We start from the raw sequence: 21,326 nt of genomic DNA, 5'->3' as shown, positions 1-21,326 counted from the left end.
AAGGGGATATGCAATTGCCTACAGATGGGCTTTGGGTCCCCAATATGCACTCCCCCTCATTCACAATGATAAGATTTTTTGTTCTGATGATGCCTGATACCTGATCCCTTCGACACCTCATGATCGCACAGACTGGTGTGCTTCTTCCATGTAGGCTTTGTTGCTTCTGAGCTACATGGCCACTTGTTTACCTTCAAGCCTTTAAGACCCCAGACATTATCTTTTGATAGCCGGGCACCATCAGCTTTCTTCATCACATTTGCTTATGCACCCATTTGTCTTCAGCAATCATATCGGGCAGGTGAGCACACAGTGATATGACTTTTTGTTCTTTGATGCCTGATAAATGATCCCTTCAACACCTTGTGATCACACAGGCTGATGTGCTTCTTCCGTGTGGGCTTTGTTGCTTCTGAGCTAGATGATTGCTTATTTACCTTAAAGTTTTTAAGACCCCAGACACTGTTGGGCTCCATCAGCTTTCTTCACACATTTGCTTATGCACCCGCTTTGTCTTCAGCAATTGTGTCGGGAAGGTGAGCATCATAGAATGCCAATTTAATTGAACAAAGTATTCTTGCATTGACGGAGTACTTGGGTGGAGGCCCAATGTCCATCTGCTACCTTAATACTAAACCTATAAATATATGCACATAGATCTATTTCTACATCCTTAGAGATGTTTTTCTTTCTTTTTTTAAGTCATTTTATTGGGAGCTCGTACAACTCTTATCACAATCCATACATACATCTATTGTCTCAAGCACATTTGTACATATGTTGCCATCATCATTTTCAAAGCATATTCTTTCTACTTGAACCCGTTATATCAACTCCTCTTTCCCCCCCTCCTTCCCTCATGAACTCTTGATAATTTACAAATTATTATTATTTTTTCATGTCTTCACTGTCCAATGTCTCCCTTTACCCTCTTGTCTGTTGTCTACTCCTTTGGGAGAAGGTTATAGGTAGGCCATTCTGACCTTCTCCTTACCCTCCTGGAGAGGCCACTCTCAATATTGGTCCCAAGGAGTTTAGCTATCCTATATTCCCTGTGTTTTCAGCTCTTATGTGTACCCATGTCTATGCTCTGGTCTAGCCAGATTTGTAAGGTAGAATTAGGGTCATGATGTGGGGTGGAGGAAGCATTAAAAAGCCAGAGGATTCGTAGGTGCTATACTATAACTGACCGGCCCGTCTTCTCCTCAGGACCCTTCTGTAAGGAGATGTCCAATTGCTTACAGTTTGGCTTTGGGCTTCCACTCAGCATTCCCCCCTCCCTCATTCACATTATGATTTTTTGCTCTGGGTCTTTGATGCCTAATACCTGATGTCATCGATACCTCATGATCACACAGACTGGTGTGGTTCTTCCATGTTGGCTTTGTTCGTTCTCAGATAGATGGCCACTTGTTTATCTTCAAGCCTTTAAGATCCCAGAGACTGTATCTTTTGATAGCTGGGGCACCATCAGCTTTTTTCACCACATTTGCTTAAGCACCCCCTTTGTCTTCAGTGATCTTGTTCGGGAAGATGAGCATCTCAGAGTGCTGGATTATTAAAACAAAGTGTTCTTGCATTGAGGGAAGACTTGAGTAGAGGCTCAATGTCCATCTGCTTCCTTAATACTAAATCTATAAATATATGTAGATAGGTCTGTTTCTCCATCATCATATATAAATATATTTACATATGTACATGCCTATATCTAGATCTCTCCAAATGCCCTTTGCCTCCTAGTTCTTTCCTCTATTTCCTTTTACTTTCATCTTGTCCCACTATCATGTTCAACCTTCATTTGGGTTTCAACAATTCCTCTCAGTTACATTGCCCTTGGTTAAGCCCTACCAGTCTTCCTGCACCCTCCTCGCCATTGATTTTCAGTCACTTGTTCCATTGTCCCTGGGTTTGTTAACACCCACTTCCTCCCCACTCCCTTGTTCCCCTGAAGCTGTCACCCTGTTGTTTACTCTTGCAGCTTGTTTATCCCACCTATCCCATCCAGATAGACACGCAGCAACAATATACACAAATACAAGACCAAACACAACAAAGCAACAATAGAAAATAAAACAATAGCTGCAACAACAACAACAAAAAGGCAGCAACAAAAAAAAAAGCCTACAAATAGTTCAAGGTCTATTTGTTGTCCTTTGCAAGTGTTTTCCAATCGAGTTTGATGGGGTGCCATGCCCTGACCCCACAGTCTATTTTTGGTGTTCCCTGGGGACTTCTTTGCTCTGCTCCTCTTGCTGCTCTGTTGGATTCCCCCAGCATCTCACCTTGTGTGGTGGGGTCAGGGCAGGCACAATTCCCACCATGTGTCTCCAGTGTTGTTCCCCGTTGTGCTGTGGGTCAAAAAAGTTCTCACTTTTTCCTTCAAAAGTGTTTGTCATTGATCAGACTGTAGCCTAACACTTCTTTGATACCTGATGACTTGATGATCGCCTCTTCCCAATTGCTTTGTAATTCCCACTCGTATTTTCAGGATCCTTTTCTTTGATGCATCGCCAACACTTGTATTGGATTTGCTCTAGAGTCGTGGGAATAAGGGTAAATAAGAACATTTTAACATGAAATCAGTTTCACATTTGACACAGTATTGATGATATTGTGATTTCACCTAGAAGGTGGACTCCTAGTCGAATCAATTTGCCATTGAACTAGTGCATGCTTGTTTCTCATTAGCCGATAAAACAATAGCTTATAGTGTTAGTAGCTAAGTACAATAGCTCTTTTTAACACAATAAACTATATGACATCACTTCTAAATATGGTTCTTGACCAGAAGATAACTATACTTCAGATTATAAGTCTGTGGCCACATGTCCTCACCAAATGATGTCTCCAACATACTGCAGTGTCTTTTCAAAGTTACATGGAGCCCAGTCCCTGAATGAGAGGGAGTAAAGAAAATGTTTTTAAAAGATACAATTTATATTTTCCATTAAATTGAACTATGAATTACATAGATACAAAAATGTCTTGTATTTTTCCCCCCATGGTAAAATGATCACTGGGTCACATTGTATCTTTATATGTAATTTATCTTTTCAAGAACCAAGATGTACTACTAATAATGTATTTTCTGATTTACTAGGCAAATAAGCTCATTAAAGAAGAGCTACAAAGTCAAGTGGAATTACTAAATTCTTTTGAAAAAAAATTTAGTGACCCTGGCCCTGTCTATGACTGCTTGGTATGGAATGATGGCGAAACCTGGAGGTAAACTTTGTGTTTTTTATGGAGCTTCAGCATTACAAAAATTTATCTACTCTGAGGCAAACTCTAGGAGAGTCAAACTAGACCTTCAGAAAGTTATAACCTTAGGCCACATTGTCTTGACCCTCTCTAGAGTTAGTGAAGTCGGAAGTAATTTATGCTTATACCGTGGAGTCACTTCAATAGTAGTGACTTATAAGTGTGTAAGTTATAAGAAACTGGCCTGTGAAGTGTGTCTTTGTACTTGCTATGAGAATATTATTAAAGAGGTTGACTCATTTATTCTTTCATCATTTACAAGTTTTTGTTGAGTACAGTCTTTGCACCAGGTATATACTCTAGAAGCTACGGAATCTGTGTGTTTAAAACATTCAGATCAAGCTAGCGTCAAGAAAGATTTTTCCAGAAATGTCAAGTTAAGACGTGAAGGAGAGAAAAGGGGTGGGGTGTTGGAAGTAGGACAATATTCAGAGAACATGCACGAACTAACCAAGTTTCATGTGACCCTGTATAGAAAATGCATAATGGGTGGAGGAGGGTGAAAGGAGGTCAACTGAGTTGCTGTGATGAGGGACTTTCTTAATGAAGTTTGAACTTTATGCTGCGTCAGGGAAAGTCTTTGAAGGTTCTAAGCAAGGGTTAGGGATGGTCAGACTGGAAATCACTACTGCTACAGTGTGAAGGCAAAGTGGGGCTGTCGGTCGATAGGGCCACCATCACCCAGGGAGGAGAGGCTAATGACCTAGATCAGTGTTTCCGAAAGTGAGCACTTCCACCCCCCGGTGGGGGCTGGAACCATCTGAAGGAAAGCAAGTTCCTTACACTTTACCCTGCAGGCATCGTGGGCTATTGTACAAATGTTTTCATCTGGGGCGTTTGCGAAGTAGATTTTTTTCTGAAAGAGGGTGGTAGGCCAGATAGGTTTGGGAACCTCTGACTTAGATGAAAAGTCAGTGGAAATGGAGAAGTGAGCATATTAAACAGATGTACCTATATGATTCAGCTGATAATATACATTGTTAGAGCCAAATGGGCTTCTCCCTTTTTCAAATTTGGGAGATTTGCTAACACACTTCTTACTTACAGGCTTCAATCCTGATTCCAGTTAATGTGCTATTTTTTTTCTGTGCCTGGTTTTTCCATCAGTGTTCAGTTTTCTATACCTTGCTGTGTTTGCATGTCTGGTTTTTGAAATTGCATAAATCATTTTGGGCTCACATTGGGGTATACGTAAAATTGTTTTAAACGGATTATTTTAGGAATCCTTCTTTCAAATTTGGAGTTTGTCTCTGCATGGTGTGGCACAAATGGTTAAGCACCCAACGAATAATCAAGGGTTAATGGTTGGAACCTTCCCAGAGGTGCCTCAGAGGACAGGTTGGGTGATCTGCTACCAACAAGTCACAGAGCCTGAAAGCCTAACATCCATGTCGATGGGAAGTGCCTTTGCTATACTAGTATAACAACCACAAAAATTAACAGACTTTTATCAAATTAATATTAGCAATTTTGATTAATATTTTCAATTTAATAGAACCAAATTCTTTTTATTTAAAAAATGTACAAAGGCCTACCAGCTAAAACATAATATTGACCCTTACTTTGAAAGATGTGCATTTCATGTTTGCTTTCTTATATCGTTAAATTTACTTTTAATCCATCTACTGAAGTATTTGGAATATATTTAAAAAATTAAAAAGTCAAAATGAGAAAAGAGAGCAGACAGGGATCCTCATAGGAATCGTAGAAGTACTGTGTGTTAAATGGTTCGGGGGCAAGCGGAACGCTTGCATGAAGTTGGAAGTGTTCCTATGGGACCACGCTTTGATGCAGTCTTCCCTAGTTTTAGGGAGACTGGGTAAATTGTTGAAAAATAAATACTAAAAGAACAAGCAGGAAGTAAAGCCAAGCTGTTGTTTGTAGTTGCTTAATTGATCAGATGGTTTTCCATCTAGGATTGTGTGGACAGTGTTTCCAAAGGCCTTTGTGTGGTTTCACTGAAGTACGTGGGCCTTGCAAGCAATCTCACTTAATACTTAAACTGATGACTTTATGAAGTAAAGCAATCAGACTGGGCAGTTATTATTTTCATTGTGATAGAAGTAAACTAAGAAAATTGAGAAACGAGGTGAACTTTAGAACCTAAGAAAATTTGTAAATTTTGATACTTAACTATTTATTTTCAATTAACAGAGCCTGCATTGATTCAAATGAAGGCGAGGACTTGAGTAATTCTACTGTATTGAGAAACTACAAAGAGGCCCAAGAGTATGGGTCCTTTGGCACAGCTGAGATGTTGAATTACTCCGTCAACATATATGATGACGGAAACCTGCTTTCCATTGTGACCAGTGGAGGTATACTGTTTCAGATTTGCTAATTAAAGATAAATTCCAAAGGTGGTACCAAACAAACTCGCTGCCATGGAGTCAGTCTGACTCGTGGTCATCTTCTAGGACTGACTAGAACCTGCCCTATGTGGTTTCCATGACTAAAGCTGCAGAAACATTGCCCTACCTTTCTCCCATCAGCAGTAAGTGGTTCAAGCCATTCCCCTCTTGGTTTGTATCTGGGTGCTTTAACTTCAATATCGCAATGGCTTCGTAAGTACTTGTAGGATGATAAATCCTGATAGTTAAATGCACACGTTTAAAGGATTTAATGTGGGGTTCTGATGAAAGGACTAGGTCTTGGAGTCAAGGCGGTGAGTTTTGTCGTAACCAGATAGGCTCCTTCCTAAGAATACAACCATAGCCCTGCAGCCGAAAATCCATGAATACAATCTTATGAGTAACAAGTAACTTTAGCCCCCAATATTCATTCTTAAGAAATGAGCACAGTGTCAGTTAAAAGGTACTACGTGATCTTCACTTCCAAAAATTGTAAACTACCTAATTACCCACCAACAAAGGAATTGATTATTTTTAGTGTGTTATTTATACTGTGGGAATGATCTATTTTAGTCACAATGAATACATTTACATTGTACCTTATACATAAATCTCAAATACAAATTTTAATAAAAAACTATATAATATGTATACGTAAAATTTTAAAGCATCCCAAACAATACTATACAGTGTTGACGAATAGTGAAAACAGACTGGGCAACTTCACACAATTAAACCTGTTTGTGCAGTAAAAGGTGAACACTGGGATGGGGAGAAGCTCTGCCCTCATTTTAGGACACTGACACTGTTGAGAGAAAGGAGAGTGGGGGATTCCCTCTGCCCTCTGCAAGCCTTCCCCCTTCGGCTTTGTTGGGGTATACGAAGGACAGCAAACTGTACAAGTGTACACACAGTTTGGTACGTCTTGATGTGCATACACCTGTGATACCACGACCAAGATCATGGTGAACATGTCACCACCTTCAAAGGTTTGCTGGCATTTATCACCTAGCCCTCTCCCCATTCCTCGATTACCAAGAGTCTGCTGCTTACCGACCTGGATCAGTTTGTGTTCTCTAGAATTTTGTATTTCTATTATGTATGTATTTTAATTTTTTTGGTTTGGCTTCAAATCATCAGAGTTTCAAGATTCATCTATGTTCTAAATCATTTTTTTCCTTATTGCTAAATTAGTATTCTGTCATGAGTGTCCACTGTAAGATAGACTCTTTTTGTTCATTGATCAGTGAACATTAGTATTTTTATATTACCGTGGGAGTTCTTATGTGTAGATGCATTTTTATTTCCTTAGGGCAGATGTCTGGGAGAATTGACACAATGTGGCAGGTTGCTGATCTCCCTTTTAAAAATGAAGCTGCCCATTTTAGTGTATCTGGACCGTTTTACACCCCCTGCCCCAGCACTGTATGATAATCCTAGCTGCTCCGTGTCATGGCTACATTCCACTATTCACACTTCCCACTGCGTGTAGTGGTGGCACATTTATCCTGGGCATGAGAGAGGGTCACATGAAAGTCCAAGTTTTACTTTTGGGTCGTGGTGAATGTTTACAAAGGAAGACTTGGCACCAGGGGCCTATGTTTCTTACATGACGCAGTGAGCTCCAAGCACCGCAGCAGGCCCTACTAAAGATTTCATGTGGGAAAAAAAAAGATTTCACCTGTCTCACTATTCCTACAGCACCTATTGGCACCCAGACATTAGGGTTGAATTCAGGTGTCATTTATCACTGGACTTCTGTTGTCTTTCTCATTATAGTGGGATAGTTCTGCTTGTATCTTTAAAACCCCTTTTCCTAAAAATAAAAGCCTATGGAGGTTTTGGGGTGTATATGTGTACACATGCATGTGTACGTTTTTTATTTTGGGGTTGTGGTGGTGGTGCACGTTTTAATTGTACAGATGTATAACATATTTAAGAAGTATAAAAAATGACAAATGTGCACACCCTGAATTGCCACAAAGTAAACTGTGTGTAACTACTCAGCTCAAGATATAAAATATTCCTAAACACTTAATCCATTTCCTAATCATTATTCTACTAAGCTCCCTCCTCCCCCAAATAACCAGGATCCTGATAGCTTTTGCCTCATTTGTTTGAACTCTATGCTATTGCTTTTTTGTGTGTGACAAAATTGGTCAAATTTTATCAGTTTCATATGGTTAAACCTAATAAGATTTTCAACTCGCGTAAATAGGAACACATATACATCCCTTTGTGTGTGATTTATTTAAGTCAATTTTCTTTTTGTGAAATCCATCTTGTATTTAAAATTAGTTCATATTTATTACTGTGTAATAGTTCATTCTTTGAATATACCAGGTACCCATGGATTATGGATGCATCTTTGGTTCTTTTGTTGTTTTTTTTCCAATTTTTGCAGCAATGACCATTTTTGTATAGTTTTTTTTTAGTAAATATGTGCATATATTTTGGGAGGCACATCTGTCAGAGGGGAATTGCTTGGTTATATGATGGCCCTGTGTTCAGCTGTCCAGATTGTCAGTTATGAGTGTGTGTTGCTCATGACCATGTGCTATTGTCAGTCAGCCTTTAAAATTTGAGCCATTCTGGAAATTGTGTGTAGTTCTCTCATGTGGCTTTTGTTTGCACTTCCCAGGTGACCCCATTTTTCTTTTGAGTTCCCTTTCCTTTTGTATTTGAAAGATCATTTATATACTAGGGTCTTCTAAAAGGTCATGGAAAAGTGTAATTAAAAGATCAAGGAATTTTTTCACAGATTTTTTTGATACTTTCTGGGATAAATTCTTTGTCAGTTATATGAGTTTCAATTACTTGCCTTTGTGATTTGGATTTTTATTTTCTTAATATTGTCTCAGTAAATACCTGTTCCTAATTTTAATGTGGTTTTTACTCTCAATATTTTTGCTTATAATTATTGTTTTGTTATGTCCTATTTTTTAAATCTTTGCCTGTTTCAAGGACATGAAGTGCTTTTATTTTGTCTTTTGGAAACATTTTTCCATGCACATTTATATCAGCAATCCTAGATTAATTTTGTTTTGTTAGGGAGTATTAAATAAAAATCAAGACAATTATTTTCCATTTGGCTATCCAGTTGATTGTGCCCATAAATTGAAAAGAACAGCCTCACCTCAGCCCATGGATAGTGCATGTTACCTCCGTCATCGATCACTCTGCCTTTGCTGTGAATCATGACTCAGTTGCTTTCAGGTTCATCCCTGCAGATTTTGTACAGTGCAGGAGATCGTTTTGGCCATTATGTCTTGTATCACTGAGAGTACATATACACTTTGCCTTACAGTTTTATAAGTGCCTTGAATTAAAGACAGTTGTGGTTTCTGATATTGTTCACTGTCATAATGTACCGAAAGGCACACAAGCACTTGGAGGTCACTGTCTAAATCAGTGGTTCTCATCCTGTGGGTCATGACCCCTTTGGGGGCCAAACGACCCTTTCACAGGGATCGCCCAATTCATAACAGTTGCCAAATGACAGTTATGAAGTTACAACAAAAATAATTGTATGGTTGAGGGTCACCACCACATGAGGCGCTGTATGAAAGGGTCGCAGCATGAGGAAGGTGGAGAAGCCCTGCTCTAAATGGTACTGTGAAGTGAGAAGACAGCGAGTACCAGAATGGAGCTTGCAGTTGATTCTTTAAATGATTGTGAGAGCTAAGCCGGTCCGTCTCATCTTGATTAGTATTACATAGATTGAATTGAAGGGTTGAAACTGAGTACCTGCGGATGCTTTCATCTTCTTCCCGGCTCCCATTTTTTATCTCCAGGAGCTCATGGGACACATGTGGCTAGTATAGCTGCTGGCCATTTCCCGGAAGAGCCGGAGCGGAATGGTGTGGCTCCTGGTGCTCAGATTCTTTCCATCAAGATTGGCGACACAAGACTGAGTACCATGGAAACAGGCACCGGCCTCATCAGAGCTGTGAGTATTTCTCAGTTGTCAATTCAGGTGAATGATTCATGATTTTAGATCATTTTAGGCATATAAAATGTTCCTGGCTTACCAAGAACACACTGTACAATATTCAGTGTATAGGATTTTATTTTTGAAATGGAAAATGCTTATTATTAGTTGATTTTAAATTTTAATAGGAAGGTATCAAAGACCAAGAAGAAATACACTTAGGTAAATAAGACCATGAAGAAAGATGAGAAAGGACAAAGTGACCTTCAACCATGAGGGGGAGAGTGTGATCAAAATCATTAGGATAAGGTTTTTGGCTAAATTTTTATGTAAATAACTTACTGTCTCCTGACCACTTTCCTGGAGCCCCGACAACAGAATGGGCTATGCACTGGGCTGCTAACCGCAGGTTCAGCCGTTCAGCTTCGGCCAGCCACTTCGATGGAAACAGATGAGGCTTTCTGCGCCTGGAATGATTAAACGCCTCCAGTACAGAGTAACTGGGTTGAAATGGACTCAGTGGCAGTGGGGTGTTTTGAGGGGGTAGTAAATTCCCTAGTAGCAAGCAACTTGGAGATACTTAACAAACCAACAATAGCAAAAAGCCTCTTTGCAAACTTGACTCCATCGTCTGAGAGAACCTTAAAATCTCAACTAGTATTTTATACTCCCACTTTTACCTAGGGATTTTGATTTTACTTTGACGCTACTGGGTTTGGAATCCAGAAAAATTTTTCATCTGTGCTTCTTTTTCCTCATTCTGTTCTTGAAATGCTAATTTTATTTTTTCTTGAGTACTTTGTATGCTACCTTGTCTCCACTACCATCTACTAAGGTCGTCACCACGTATAGAAGTGTTTATCCATTTTGAATTAGAATATGACTGGTTGTTTAAGCCGTAGGATTGCATGTCTTGATTTTGTGGCTAATCTGTAAAATAAAAATTGCTATCTCAACTAGATTCTTAATCTTCTTAATAGATGATAGAAGCTATAAATCGTAAGTGCGACCTAGTCAACTACAGCTATGGTGAAGCGACGCATTGGCCAAATTCTGGGTGAGTGTTCTTAACCATAGAACGTTACCAAATGAAAATACTGCGTTTGCTGAGCTGTTGCATATCGCACTGCAAAAAGAATATCGTCAAAATAAATGAAAATGGAGTCTCCCGGATGCTGGGCCCCTATTGGACGGTCACATTGCTGATGTTGTCAATGCTAATAATTGGACTGTGCTGAAAAATCTCAATTTAGATGTTTTTATTTCTGTCCCAAACGTTGTTGTCTTTTTTTCTGCAGCATTTATTCTGTTAATTCTTCTGAGACTTCCAGTTTACAGAGCCCCTGTTTCTTCTTATTATTATTATTATTGATGTTTCCTCTCAGCCCCACTAAGTCCCCACTTCCTTGCTAAGCAGTTTTGATATGAAAGCCCATCATTTCACTTACTTATTCCATAAATATCCCAAACTCGTCTTCAGGTGCACATCTCTGACAAAAGCGTTGTCCCCTTCAACATTCCGTGTCCCTTTAAATTTATAACTACAGTTTCAAGTTTTTCACACAGCGTTGTCTTTTGGTCATGTCCCCATACACTCTTACCTGAACGTTTTATACTTTTTTTTTCTCTTCTCAGATCTTTTAGCCTTCTTCCCATTTTTTAGTTCAACTGATACCTTAACCTCTTCCTTCTCCAGAGACAATGACAGTGCTTAGAAGGGACATCCCTTACTTGCCTACTACCCAACCTAACCCTACTTTTTTCCCCAAATGTAAACATATTTTTTTAACATCTATATTTTTAAAAAGCAACAAAAAACGGGAATTTTGTACTCACTTTTTCAACAAAATTTATGTATGTTTCACTATTACACTTTCTGTGTATTCTCAGTCCATTCCAATCTGGCCTCTCCCCTTTTTCATAACGTTCCTCTTCATGTCTTCAGTGGTTTTTGCTGCCAATCCGGTATCATGAGTCTTGTGCCCTATGTTCATTACACCCCTAGTTGCCACAGAGTCGTTCCAATTTCAGCAGACCCGTGTTTGTCAGAGTAGACCTGTGCTCCACAGGGTCTCCACGGGCTGAAGTTTCAGAAGTAGATAACCAGCCTTTTCTCTGAAGAACCTTTTGGAGGAGTTGGATTGCCACCCCTTCGGTGTGGAGCCAAGCAAGTTCTCCATTACAGCATGCCAGGGCTGCAACGTTGCGTTACCTACTTTTTTTTCTTTCTCATAATAATATTTGAAATTATTAGAATATCTTACTTTTAATAAAAGTATTAAATTACTTAGAATTTTTTCTTACTTTCGATCACTCTTTGTCATTCTCACCACCATGTTACTCATATATATATAAAGTCCTATCATTGTGGAAATTTTGCCAACCAAAATCATGTGGTTTGCTGTTACCAAGTAATTGATTTTCTCAGGAAATTGGTACTAAATTTTTTTGTTTTTTATTGTCTAGTAAAAGAGTTTGCATCTCTATTATTTATGACATAGTAACAGATTTTTTAGATTAAAAATGTTTTAACAGTTGTATTGACAAATAATTAACATACCATATTCTTCAATAGTTTGAACATATTAAAAAGTGTGCAGTCATCACTTAAATTATAGAAAGTTTTCTTCTTTCTTGTACTCATTATTAGCTCCCCAAGTACCCCTAAACTCTCCTCCCATAACCCCAAGAAACTATTAGACTTTTTATCCAGTTAGACTCTCTCCATCCTTACCTATTCTAGATTTCAGGTACAGAAACACATAATAGCAAAAAGAAAAAAATAAACCTCAATAGTAAAATAAAGCATAGAAAAACCTCAGTTGAAAAGATAACACAACAAAATAAAAGCTAGAACAAATTTAAAATGGGTCAAAGGGCAGAACAAATAGTAAGGTTTTGAATTTTAACCTAGCTATATCTATATTAGGTCTGCTTTCCAGTGCACGCTGTCTGATAGTGAGGCTCTTCATATTTCTAATCAAATGTCAGTGGCTTTTTGTAAGCAATCATTGCCTTTATAAAATGTAGTCATTTCATATTTTAGTGAAATCTTGCCCCTTCTCTTTCATGATCTCATCTAATCTACCTAATGCATCTCCTTCTTATTCACCACTCTTGGGGTCATCTTTTCATTGCCCGCCTTTCTTCCTCAGATGTGCACATGGGTGACTTTGGGCTGGCCCTTTGCCACCTTATACCTTATTATACAGCTCCGTGCCATTGAGTCCATGTCAACTCAGTGGTAATCCTACAGACGGGTAGAATGCTCCTGTGGGTTTCTGAGCCTTAACTCTGTACGGGAGTAGAAAACCTTACCTTTCTGTCATGAAGCGGTTGGTGGTTTTGAATTGCTGACCTTGTTAGCAACTCAACACATAAGCCACGATACCAAGGCTCCTCTCACTGTACTGAGATTGTAAAAAGTTCATGGATCAATGGGATGAAAGGTAATGGATTTTGCCCATACTTTCTGAAGCCCCTTGATGTTGATTCCATTTTCTTCTTCCTGGTGTATCGATTTCTTTTCATCTCAGTAAATGTTTCATGTTTACTGACAGGCCCTCCCCAAATTTATATGTTAAAATGTTTTACTTCTAAAGTGTTCTTGGTTCCCTTATCCTTTACTCTTGCCACACAAGACAGAGTTCTTTTGGTCAATTGGTTTGTAATCACAAATGTTTATAGGAATCAACTGACGAATCTTCTGAATATATTATTTTAGATAGAATATGAAAATAAAACCACATGTTACCTGCTGATATTTTAATATTTCCTTTCAGATTTGGCTTTCAGGGAGCATGTTTACCCACATATATTAAATTTTGCACAGGCATTTCCCCACATTTAACCTTGCTTGCATATACTCCACCCCACAGCAACACTCAGCTGAGGTGCATCACTGAGAGTGGCTCTGTCACAGTCCACCATGTGCGAATGCCAAAATGTAGTTACCTACCATTTACACAGTAGTTTGCAATTATGAACAATATAAATAAAGACTAAATGTTTATAATGTAAGCACTTTCCTGTGTTTTTCTTATACCTGCTCCTTTGTTTAAAGCCACTGTTTAATTCTAATTCTACTTTTTGGACTTCATATTTTATTATAAAACATATTTGAGACTATCTTCTCATAGTACCATATTTGTTGACAGAAGGACCAACTTTATGTAGTCTATTCAAAGCAATTCTTTTTCTCTTTCAGGCGGATTTGTGAGGTAATTAATGAAGCAGTGTGGAAACATAATATTGTGTATGTTTCAAGTGCTGGAAATAACGGCCCATGCCTTTCCACAGTTGGCTGCCCAGGTGGAACTACATCAAGTGTGATAGGTTGGTTCCCTTTCTTAGAAATAATTAAAAACAAAACAAGTGAACATAAACCCAATTAAGTAAATATGAATTGAGTTCTTATGATATGTTTTACTATATTACTGTCAGCATACTTGGGGACCTACAGTATGCTCTTAAAGAACTTAAAATCTAATAAGGGAGCTGAGCAATATACATTTTAATTTAACAGAGAGCAGAGTAATTAATTTCTAATTTGAGATGAGGACTTATGGAAAAGATACAGGAATGACGATTTCAATAGATAGAACGAACAAGAACGAACTTTCCAGGTAAAGTGAACATAAGGTTAATGTTTTATTGCTTTCTTATGCCAAAATCACTGAAAATTTTATCACAGGTTTTACAAAATAATTTCAGTTTTATGTGGCAGCATCCTTACTTTAAATCTACTAAAACTCAAAGTGATTCATTTAATGAAAAAGCATTAGAAATGAAGGAGCTGATACATCTCTGTTGCACTGCCCTTGAGCCAATTCTGAGCCTCAGAGATCTTAGAGGACAGAATAGAACTGCCCTTGTGGGTTTTTCAGACTTTAAGTCTTTACGCTCTAGTCGTAGAAAGCCTCCTTTTTCTCCTACAGAGTGGCTAATGGTTCTGAACTGCTGACTTTGTAGTAGTAACAGAATGAGTAGTGCATCATGCCACCAGACCTAGACCTGGATTTTAAGTCTTGACTCTGCCACTCCTTATGTATGTTTCATAACATTTTTTAGCTTTTCTACACAGTCTCCAAATTTCTCAAATGAAGGGATTGAATTTGGTCTCTTAAAAATCAAAATATTTCAGTATAATTTGTCTGCATTTGCCCGTTTATCCTAGAATTCTGTAGCATTGTCTTAATTGATTATTTTTTTCTTTAAATTGTCGTTAATTTAAATTACAGGTAACTTAAAGATAAGGTTAGCTGCTGAGTTTTAAATTCTTGTTTCTGTTTTTAACTCCATGGAAAGTATGGGTAGGGTTTTGGATCCAGTGGTCATTTAAAAAGTAGATGACTCAATGCCTGCCTTTTTCCAAAGTTTTAAGTTACTCTGGCTAGCTGAAAGCACATTTTCCCCTGTACATATATATTACTAGATTTAATCTAACTTAGTGACTTTAGTAATTTAGAAAATAGATAAATATTCACAAGAAAGCACTTAATGTATATATGGTATCTGCTACAAAATAAACATACCTTTAATGTATTTTCTTATTGCTCCATCTTACAAAACAGAAAATTGAGGTATAAGGAAATCAAGTGATTTATATAGCTAAAGGAAAGTGAATTTAGAATTAGGATCCGTATTGTGTTTCTTTTTGTTAAATAATTAAATTCATTCCATAGGTGTTGGTGCTTATGTTTCCCCTGATATGATGGTTGCTGAGTATTCCTTGAGAGAGAAATTACCTGCAAATCAATACACGTGGTCTTCTAGAGGCCCAAGGTAGGTTGAAAATAGCACATAGACTATCGTGGTTGGGAGGGGTGGAGTTTTAGATAATTTTTAAACAGTTCTTTGTTTTCATTTTCACTTTTGAAGTATTTTTATTTTGGTAAGTAATTTTATCTCAGCTAATAGATATTAGGGAAATAAAATACAGGTGTTTTCTTGTTACATGTACCTGTTGAAAAAATAAGTACTATTTTAACTCTTCCCTTTAGTTCTTTGAAGTTAATTTTGTAAAGGGACTAGACCTTGAATTCGGTTCAGCTGAAATCTATTATCAGCAGTGGACAAGGCATCAATGATCACCAGTGTGGCCTGCCTTCAAAATGCCATGGTAGAACAATGGAAACACCACTGGGCCCAGTCATTTCTCTTTGAGTGGAACCCTTCATAGAGGAACTGTTTGCCTGGTAGGATAAGAAAGATAGAAAAGGGAGTTCTGTATACCAAGAATACTGTGGGCCCAACGATAAACAGCACTTGCTGAGATACCTAGTGGTTGGTTTGCTTGAAATGTAAAATGTGTACCCAAAACAGACCCATTACTGTTCAGTCAGTTCCAACATCCTCACCCTACAAGACAGTAGAACCGCACCAAAGATTTTCCAAGGCTGTGGAAACCTTTATAAAAGCAGATTACCACATATTTCTTACATAAAGTCCCTGCTGGATTAAACTTTGCCACTTTTTGATTGGTAGTTGAGTTTCTCTGATCACCATGCGACTTCATAAAGCAAACAGACTCAGCTGCCTCAAGTCAGTCCTGACTCAGAGCGACTCTGCAGGGTGCAGGACAGCTGCCCCTGTGGCTTTCCAGACTGGCTCTGTACAGGGCTAGGAAGCCTCGCCTTTCTCCAGTGGAGCAGCGGGTGGTTTTAAACTGCTCAGCAGCCCACCGCTAGGCCTCCTAAAATTAGATAGTCGAGAGAGTGGAAAATAAGATTGGTGCTTGGCTGCTAGTTTAAAGTCGGCCACACCCTCTTAATACCCCTGCAGAAGACAGGCCCATGATCAGCATAAGGGCGGCGACCCTGTTGCTGCAGAATCGAACTGCTCCAAAAGGCTTGTACACTGGGTTTGTCTTCTGAGTGGATTTGAACCACTGACCTCTCTGCTATTGAACATTGAATTGTTGTGCCACCCAAGTACTCCTTCACCAAGATCATTGCCAAGAATATGCTCTGTAACACACAGGGTCACCGAAGGTCGAATTTCACTTAGTGGCGAAAAGTTTGTTTTTAATTGGAAGATACATTTAGAAACATTCTTTGGTTTTTTTTAATTGGAAGATACACTTAGAAACATTCTTTAGTTTGGGGTCAAATGTAATGCTAAATTTAATCCTCCATGTTATAGTTACTCTCTTAGTCTTCTCTAAGTAATTTCTTATGTTAATATCGATATATAGATATATTTCAATAGTTGGCTATGTTCTTTTGTTAGGAAAAACAGTAACATGTTGGTCAGTGTGTTGTGCCTTGTGGCAACACTACATACTGCCCTCATCAGCTCAATTAGCTAGCCAACAATTCCACGCCACTAAAGAAGAGCAGGGAGCTGAAAAGTCAAAGTGAGCCTAGGTTTATGTGTTTCATAGTTTCCCCAATAAAAGAAATATTAAATTTATTACTTTCTAAAAGTGATCTAAAATATTAAGGTTTGTTGTCAGTATAAAAATCTGGTGTTTAAACTAGACTTTGCCCATCATATCTGCCTGTGTAACATTTAAAAATTTATTTCAAGAAAAAAACCAAGAAATTGATGAGTTGGGTAAAATTGTATAAAAGCTGATAATAGTTCACTAATTGCTTGAAGTAGAATCATGAATTTTATTCATATTTAATATATTATAACATGATGGCTACTGTAACTGGTTTTAATTATAAGCTACAAAATATAAAACATTGACTAAGGATCATTTAAGGATCATAGGTGGCCCAATGGAAGTAAGCCCCGGTGGTGTGGTGGTTTGAGTTGGACTGCCATGCACAAAGTTGGCAGTTCAAAACCACCCAATGCTCCACGGATGAAGGATGGACTTTCTACTCCTGTAAACAGTTAAGAATCTCAACAACCCAAAGGGGCAGTTCTACCCTGGCGTAGATGGTGGCTATGAGTCTGCATTGATTCAGGAACAGTGAGTTGAGACGGGACCCAGTCGTCGTTAAAACACTAGCTGCTAACTGAAAGGTTGACAGAACTGACCAGCTACTCCTCAAGATGAATGACCCAGCAGTTTGCTCCCATACATATTTCAGCCTAGGAGACTCTGGACAGTCCCGCTCTGGCACTGAAGGTTACCACGTGACCAATTATTATGTAGAATCTCTATAAGCATGGTTGAATTTTGTACTTATTCCTCATTTAAGGAGCACTGCAGGCACAGTGGGTTACATTTGGAGTTGCTAACTGCAAGGTCAGTAGTTCAAAACCATCAGCTGCTCAGCCAGAGAAAGATGAGGCTTTCTACTGCTATCAAGATACATAGCTTTGGAAATCCCCAGAGCTGTGCTGTTATCATTTCTGGTTGCTGGGTGTCAGAATCCACTTGAGAGCAGTAAGTTTTAATCCTTACAGATGGACTATTTTACTTGATGTTTTGTATTTATGACAATAGTAAAGAATCTGCTGTCTAGTTTGCACATTAGTGACAGACTTCGGCAATTCTGAAGCCATAGTGCAAGGTGAGCGTGATACTGGTTGTGATAGTTGGGTGTCACCGTAGCTAAGCTGTGTTTCTCCATGGTTTAGAGGTTATATGGTGATGTAGTGAACCTGATAATTACGTAGTGATAAAATGACCTAGTCATCCTCAATTTTGTCATCTAATACAGCCATCTTCCATTTATACTTTTTGAGCTAGTCTTCAGAAACTAACCAAATTAATAATGAAAAAATGTGTACTTTGAAGGTAGTAATAGTTTCTATTTCATGGAATGCTGTTTTTATTTATTAATTTTACAACTACTTTATGAATAGCAGCTTTAGCAGGCTAGTAGAATACTAGCAGAACAACAGTGAATATAGTCAATTGGAATTAATGGCATTTCTCATACTTTTTTCCAGTGGTGAAATAAAAAAGCTAATTGTGAACACTGTTAAAAAATATAGACAGTATAACAAAGAATATATAAATCATTCTAAATTTATTACTCTATACTTTGGTGGCATATTGTCGAACCCCCTTTTAGTTTTTCTCTATGCATACATAGGAGACCACATGGTTCAGGCACTTTTACGGGCTACTTTTGTCAACTTTGAAATACAGTGTGAACCTCTTTCTGGGGTCACAGGTGTTTGAGGTATTCACTTGGAGGGGCACTGCCAACCCAGTACCACTGAGCAGGCCGATATTACTTGCATTGCTGCCAGCTCTTTGTTTAACAAATATGGAATCAAATCCCACTAGTATTCCTAATCAGAACAAATAATTGTTCATTTGTGGGAAGAATGCTATAGAGCGATTTTGTCAGTCTTTGTGAAAAATCTGCCGCCACTAGTCTGAGGAGGATACAAACACGTAAGCATTTTCATATTAACCCAAAAGCAAGTATTTTAAATCATCGCAGAGATGCAATGGAAGAAAGTTCTACCAATCAGTTTCCTAAAGGCCAGAGCTGTGTAAATCCGACGGAGTGTGTCATTCTATGAACACACAGTGTCCCATAAGTCAGAGTTGACCTCTTCTGGTTTAGTTTTTTAAATCGAGGAAGAAGTATTAATATTCCTTTGTTTGGTTCCTGTATTTGAAGCCCAGGCTTTGCTTAACCCAAATCCTCGCCTGTGCAGTTCTGTTGGGGGTTATTGGTCAATACTCCACACGTAACACGCGGGGCTTATTGTTGAGTACTCCTCACATAGCACACACGTAACACACAGGGCTTATTGTTTAGAACTCCACACTTAGCACACAGGGTTTATTGTTGAATACTCCACACATAACGCACATGTAGCACACGGGGTTTATTGTTGAGTATTCTACATATAACACACGGGGTTTATTGTTCAATACTCTACACATAACACACGGGTTTACTGTTCAGTGCTTCACACATAACACACAAGGAACACACGGGTCTTATTGTTGAGTACTCCACACATATAACACACACGTAACACACGGGGCTTATTGTTGAGTATTCTACATATAACACGCGGGGTTTATTGTTCAATACTCCACACATAGCACACAGGGTTTATTGCTGAGTACTCCACACATAACGCACATGTAACACACGGGGTTTATTGTTTGGTACTCCACACATAACACATTAGGTTAGTCTGACTTGAGGTTTGCTGAAAGTATGAACTACATATTGGATTTTAAAGACCAAAAACAAATGTACACTCATTTTTTTATATATATTTGATTGCATGTTGACATGACAGCATTTTGGAGCTGTGAAATAAATTATTAAAATTAATTTTATCAGTTTCTTACTACCTTTTTGAAATCTCATTTATATATACCTAATATTTCTTTCACATAGTGCTTTATTAACTTTTAAAAGAAGAAAATAGCCTCTACCTAGAGCAGACAGAGGAGAGATACTGTATATACTCGTGTATAAGCTGAATTTTCCAGCACATTTTTAATGCATGTTTTGTGGTAAAATTAGGTGCCTTGATTGATATCTGGGTCAGTTTATATTCGAGTATGCATACAGTATATTCATCAAGGAATCTGAGCAAGAGCACTAAAAGAAACTCAAGAGAATTGTGTCATTTATTTTCCCTTAATAAGTTTTATATATAGTTACACATACCTTTGGCTTTTTGTGCCTAAGCCCAGATATATGGAAACATTGTGAAATGGAAGAAATCTTTACAATGTGGAAATAAAAGCTGTGTGAGACGTGCGTTGTTGTTTTGTCTGCAGTGATTTCTCTATAGTAGTCCTTTTGTCACTCGTAGTGATTGCTAGCCATCTGTAATATTGTATAGATGAGAGTTATGAATTCTCACACCATAAGCAGACTTTAATGTAATGGCTTTCCGTTTAGTGCTGATGGGGCTCTTGGCGTGAGCATCAGCGCTCCAGGAGGAGCCATTGCTTCTGTTCCTAACTGGACATTAAGAGGAACTCAGCTAATGAATGGGACATCTATGTCTTCTCCTAATGCTTGTGGGGGCATTGCCCTGATACTTTCAGGTAAGGACATTGGTTACTCCAATACCTCGTTTGATTAATTACTGTTTTTAAATTTCAAATGAAGTGATCATGGATTTTTTTTTACTACATGCGTATTTCATTAGCATCTTAATTTTCATAATGAGAAGTAACTTTGTAAAACAGATTTTGAATGTCATTTATATTAGTCTTTGTTCCAAAAGGTAAGGTAAGGAGGTGCTCCTGTAAAACTACAGTTGGATAAATTTTTCTTACCTTATTGCAGACAGATGGCTTGTTTTCTTAAATTTTCATGGTGAGAAAATTTGATGGAATGGGTAGTCTTGGGATCAAGGTAGAATTTAATTGTGTGCTGACTGTTATCTTGGATATATTTATTCACATATTGAACAAATACATTTATTGGGTGTGTACTGGTCTATTAATGACTATTAAGCACTCTTTCAGATATGGAGCTATATATATGACTAAAACACCCAAAATATCCAGCCATGCTGGGCTTACATTACAGTTGGGGGATTCTATGAACAAAATAAAACATAGTTAAATGACAGTGAATTAAAGCTGTCGAGCAAACTGAAGCCAAAAAGGTGAGAATTTCTGGAGTGAGGTGCGTAGAAGAATGACAGTATTAAGTATGGTGGCGTGTGGCTTGACTGTGACTCATTTGGAATTAGGGAGCCAGTTCTTGTAGAGATCAGACTGTGACTCATTTGGAGCCAGGCTCTTGTAGAGATCCGACCTCACAAATGCCTCCCTCTGTAAAGAACTCCCCTCCCCTAGTCCCTTAGTTCAATCCTTAGCAGAATCCTTTATCCACCAAGTGTTTCTCTGGTTGGTAGATCCGTAACCACATTATTTATCA

At 38.2% G+C, this 21,326-nt stretch overlaps 1 protein-coding gene across 3 annotated transcripts in view; it reads left to right on the top strand.

The window, feature by feature from the left end:
• The window catches only part of TPP2 (tripeptidyl peptidase 2), a 114,838-nt gene that overhangs the window by 25,083 nt on the left and 68,429 nt on the right, over positions 1–21,326 (top strand). For all 3 annotated transcript variants that reach the window (XR_012786901.1, XM_075563451.1, XM_075563452.1), the window contains exons 5-11: positions 3,101–3,225; positions 5,416–5,579; positions 9,407–9,561; positions 10,524–10,600; positions 13,751–13,878; positions 15,228–15,327; positions 20,334–20,482. Coding sequence is in view for 2 of the 3 variants with exons in the window: in XM_075563451.1 (XP_075419566.1) it covers positions 3,101–3,225; positions 5,416–5,579; positions 9,407–9,561; positions 10,524–10,600; positions 13,751–13,878; positions 15,228–15,327; positions 20,334–20,482 (898 nt within the window). In the remaining variant the exon portion in view is untranslated. The remainder of the gene's footprint in view (positions 1–3,100; positions 3,226–5,415; positions 5,580–9,406; positions 9,562–10,523; positions 10,601–13,750; positions 13,879–15,227; positions 15,328–20,333; positions 20,483–21,326) is intronic.

This window comes from Tenrec ecaudatus, chromosome 11 (genome assembly GCF_050624435.1).
Source record: "Tenrec ecaudatus isolate mTenEca1 chromosome 11, mTenEca1.hap1, whole genome shotgun sequence".
In the NCBI taxonomy this organism is placed as follows: Eukaryota; Metazoa; Chordata; class Mammalia; order Afrosoricida; family Tenrecidae; genus Tenrec; species Tenrec ecaudatus.
This window is presented reverse-complemented; position numbering and strand designations above follow the sequence as displayed.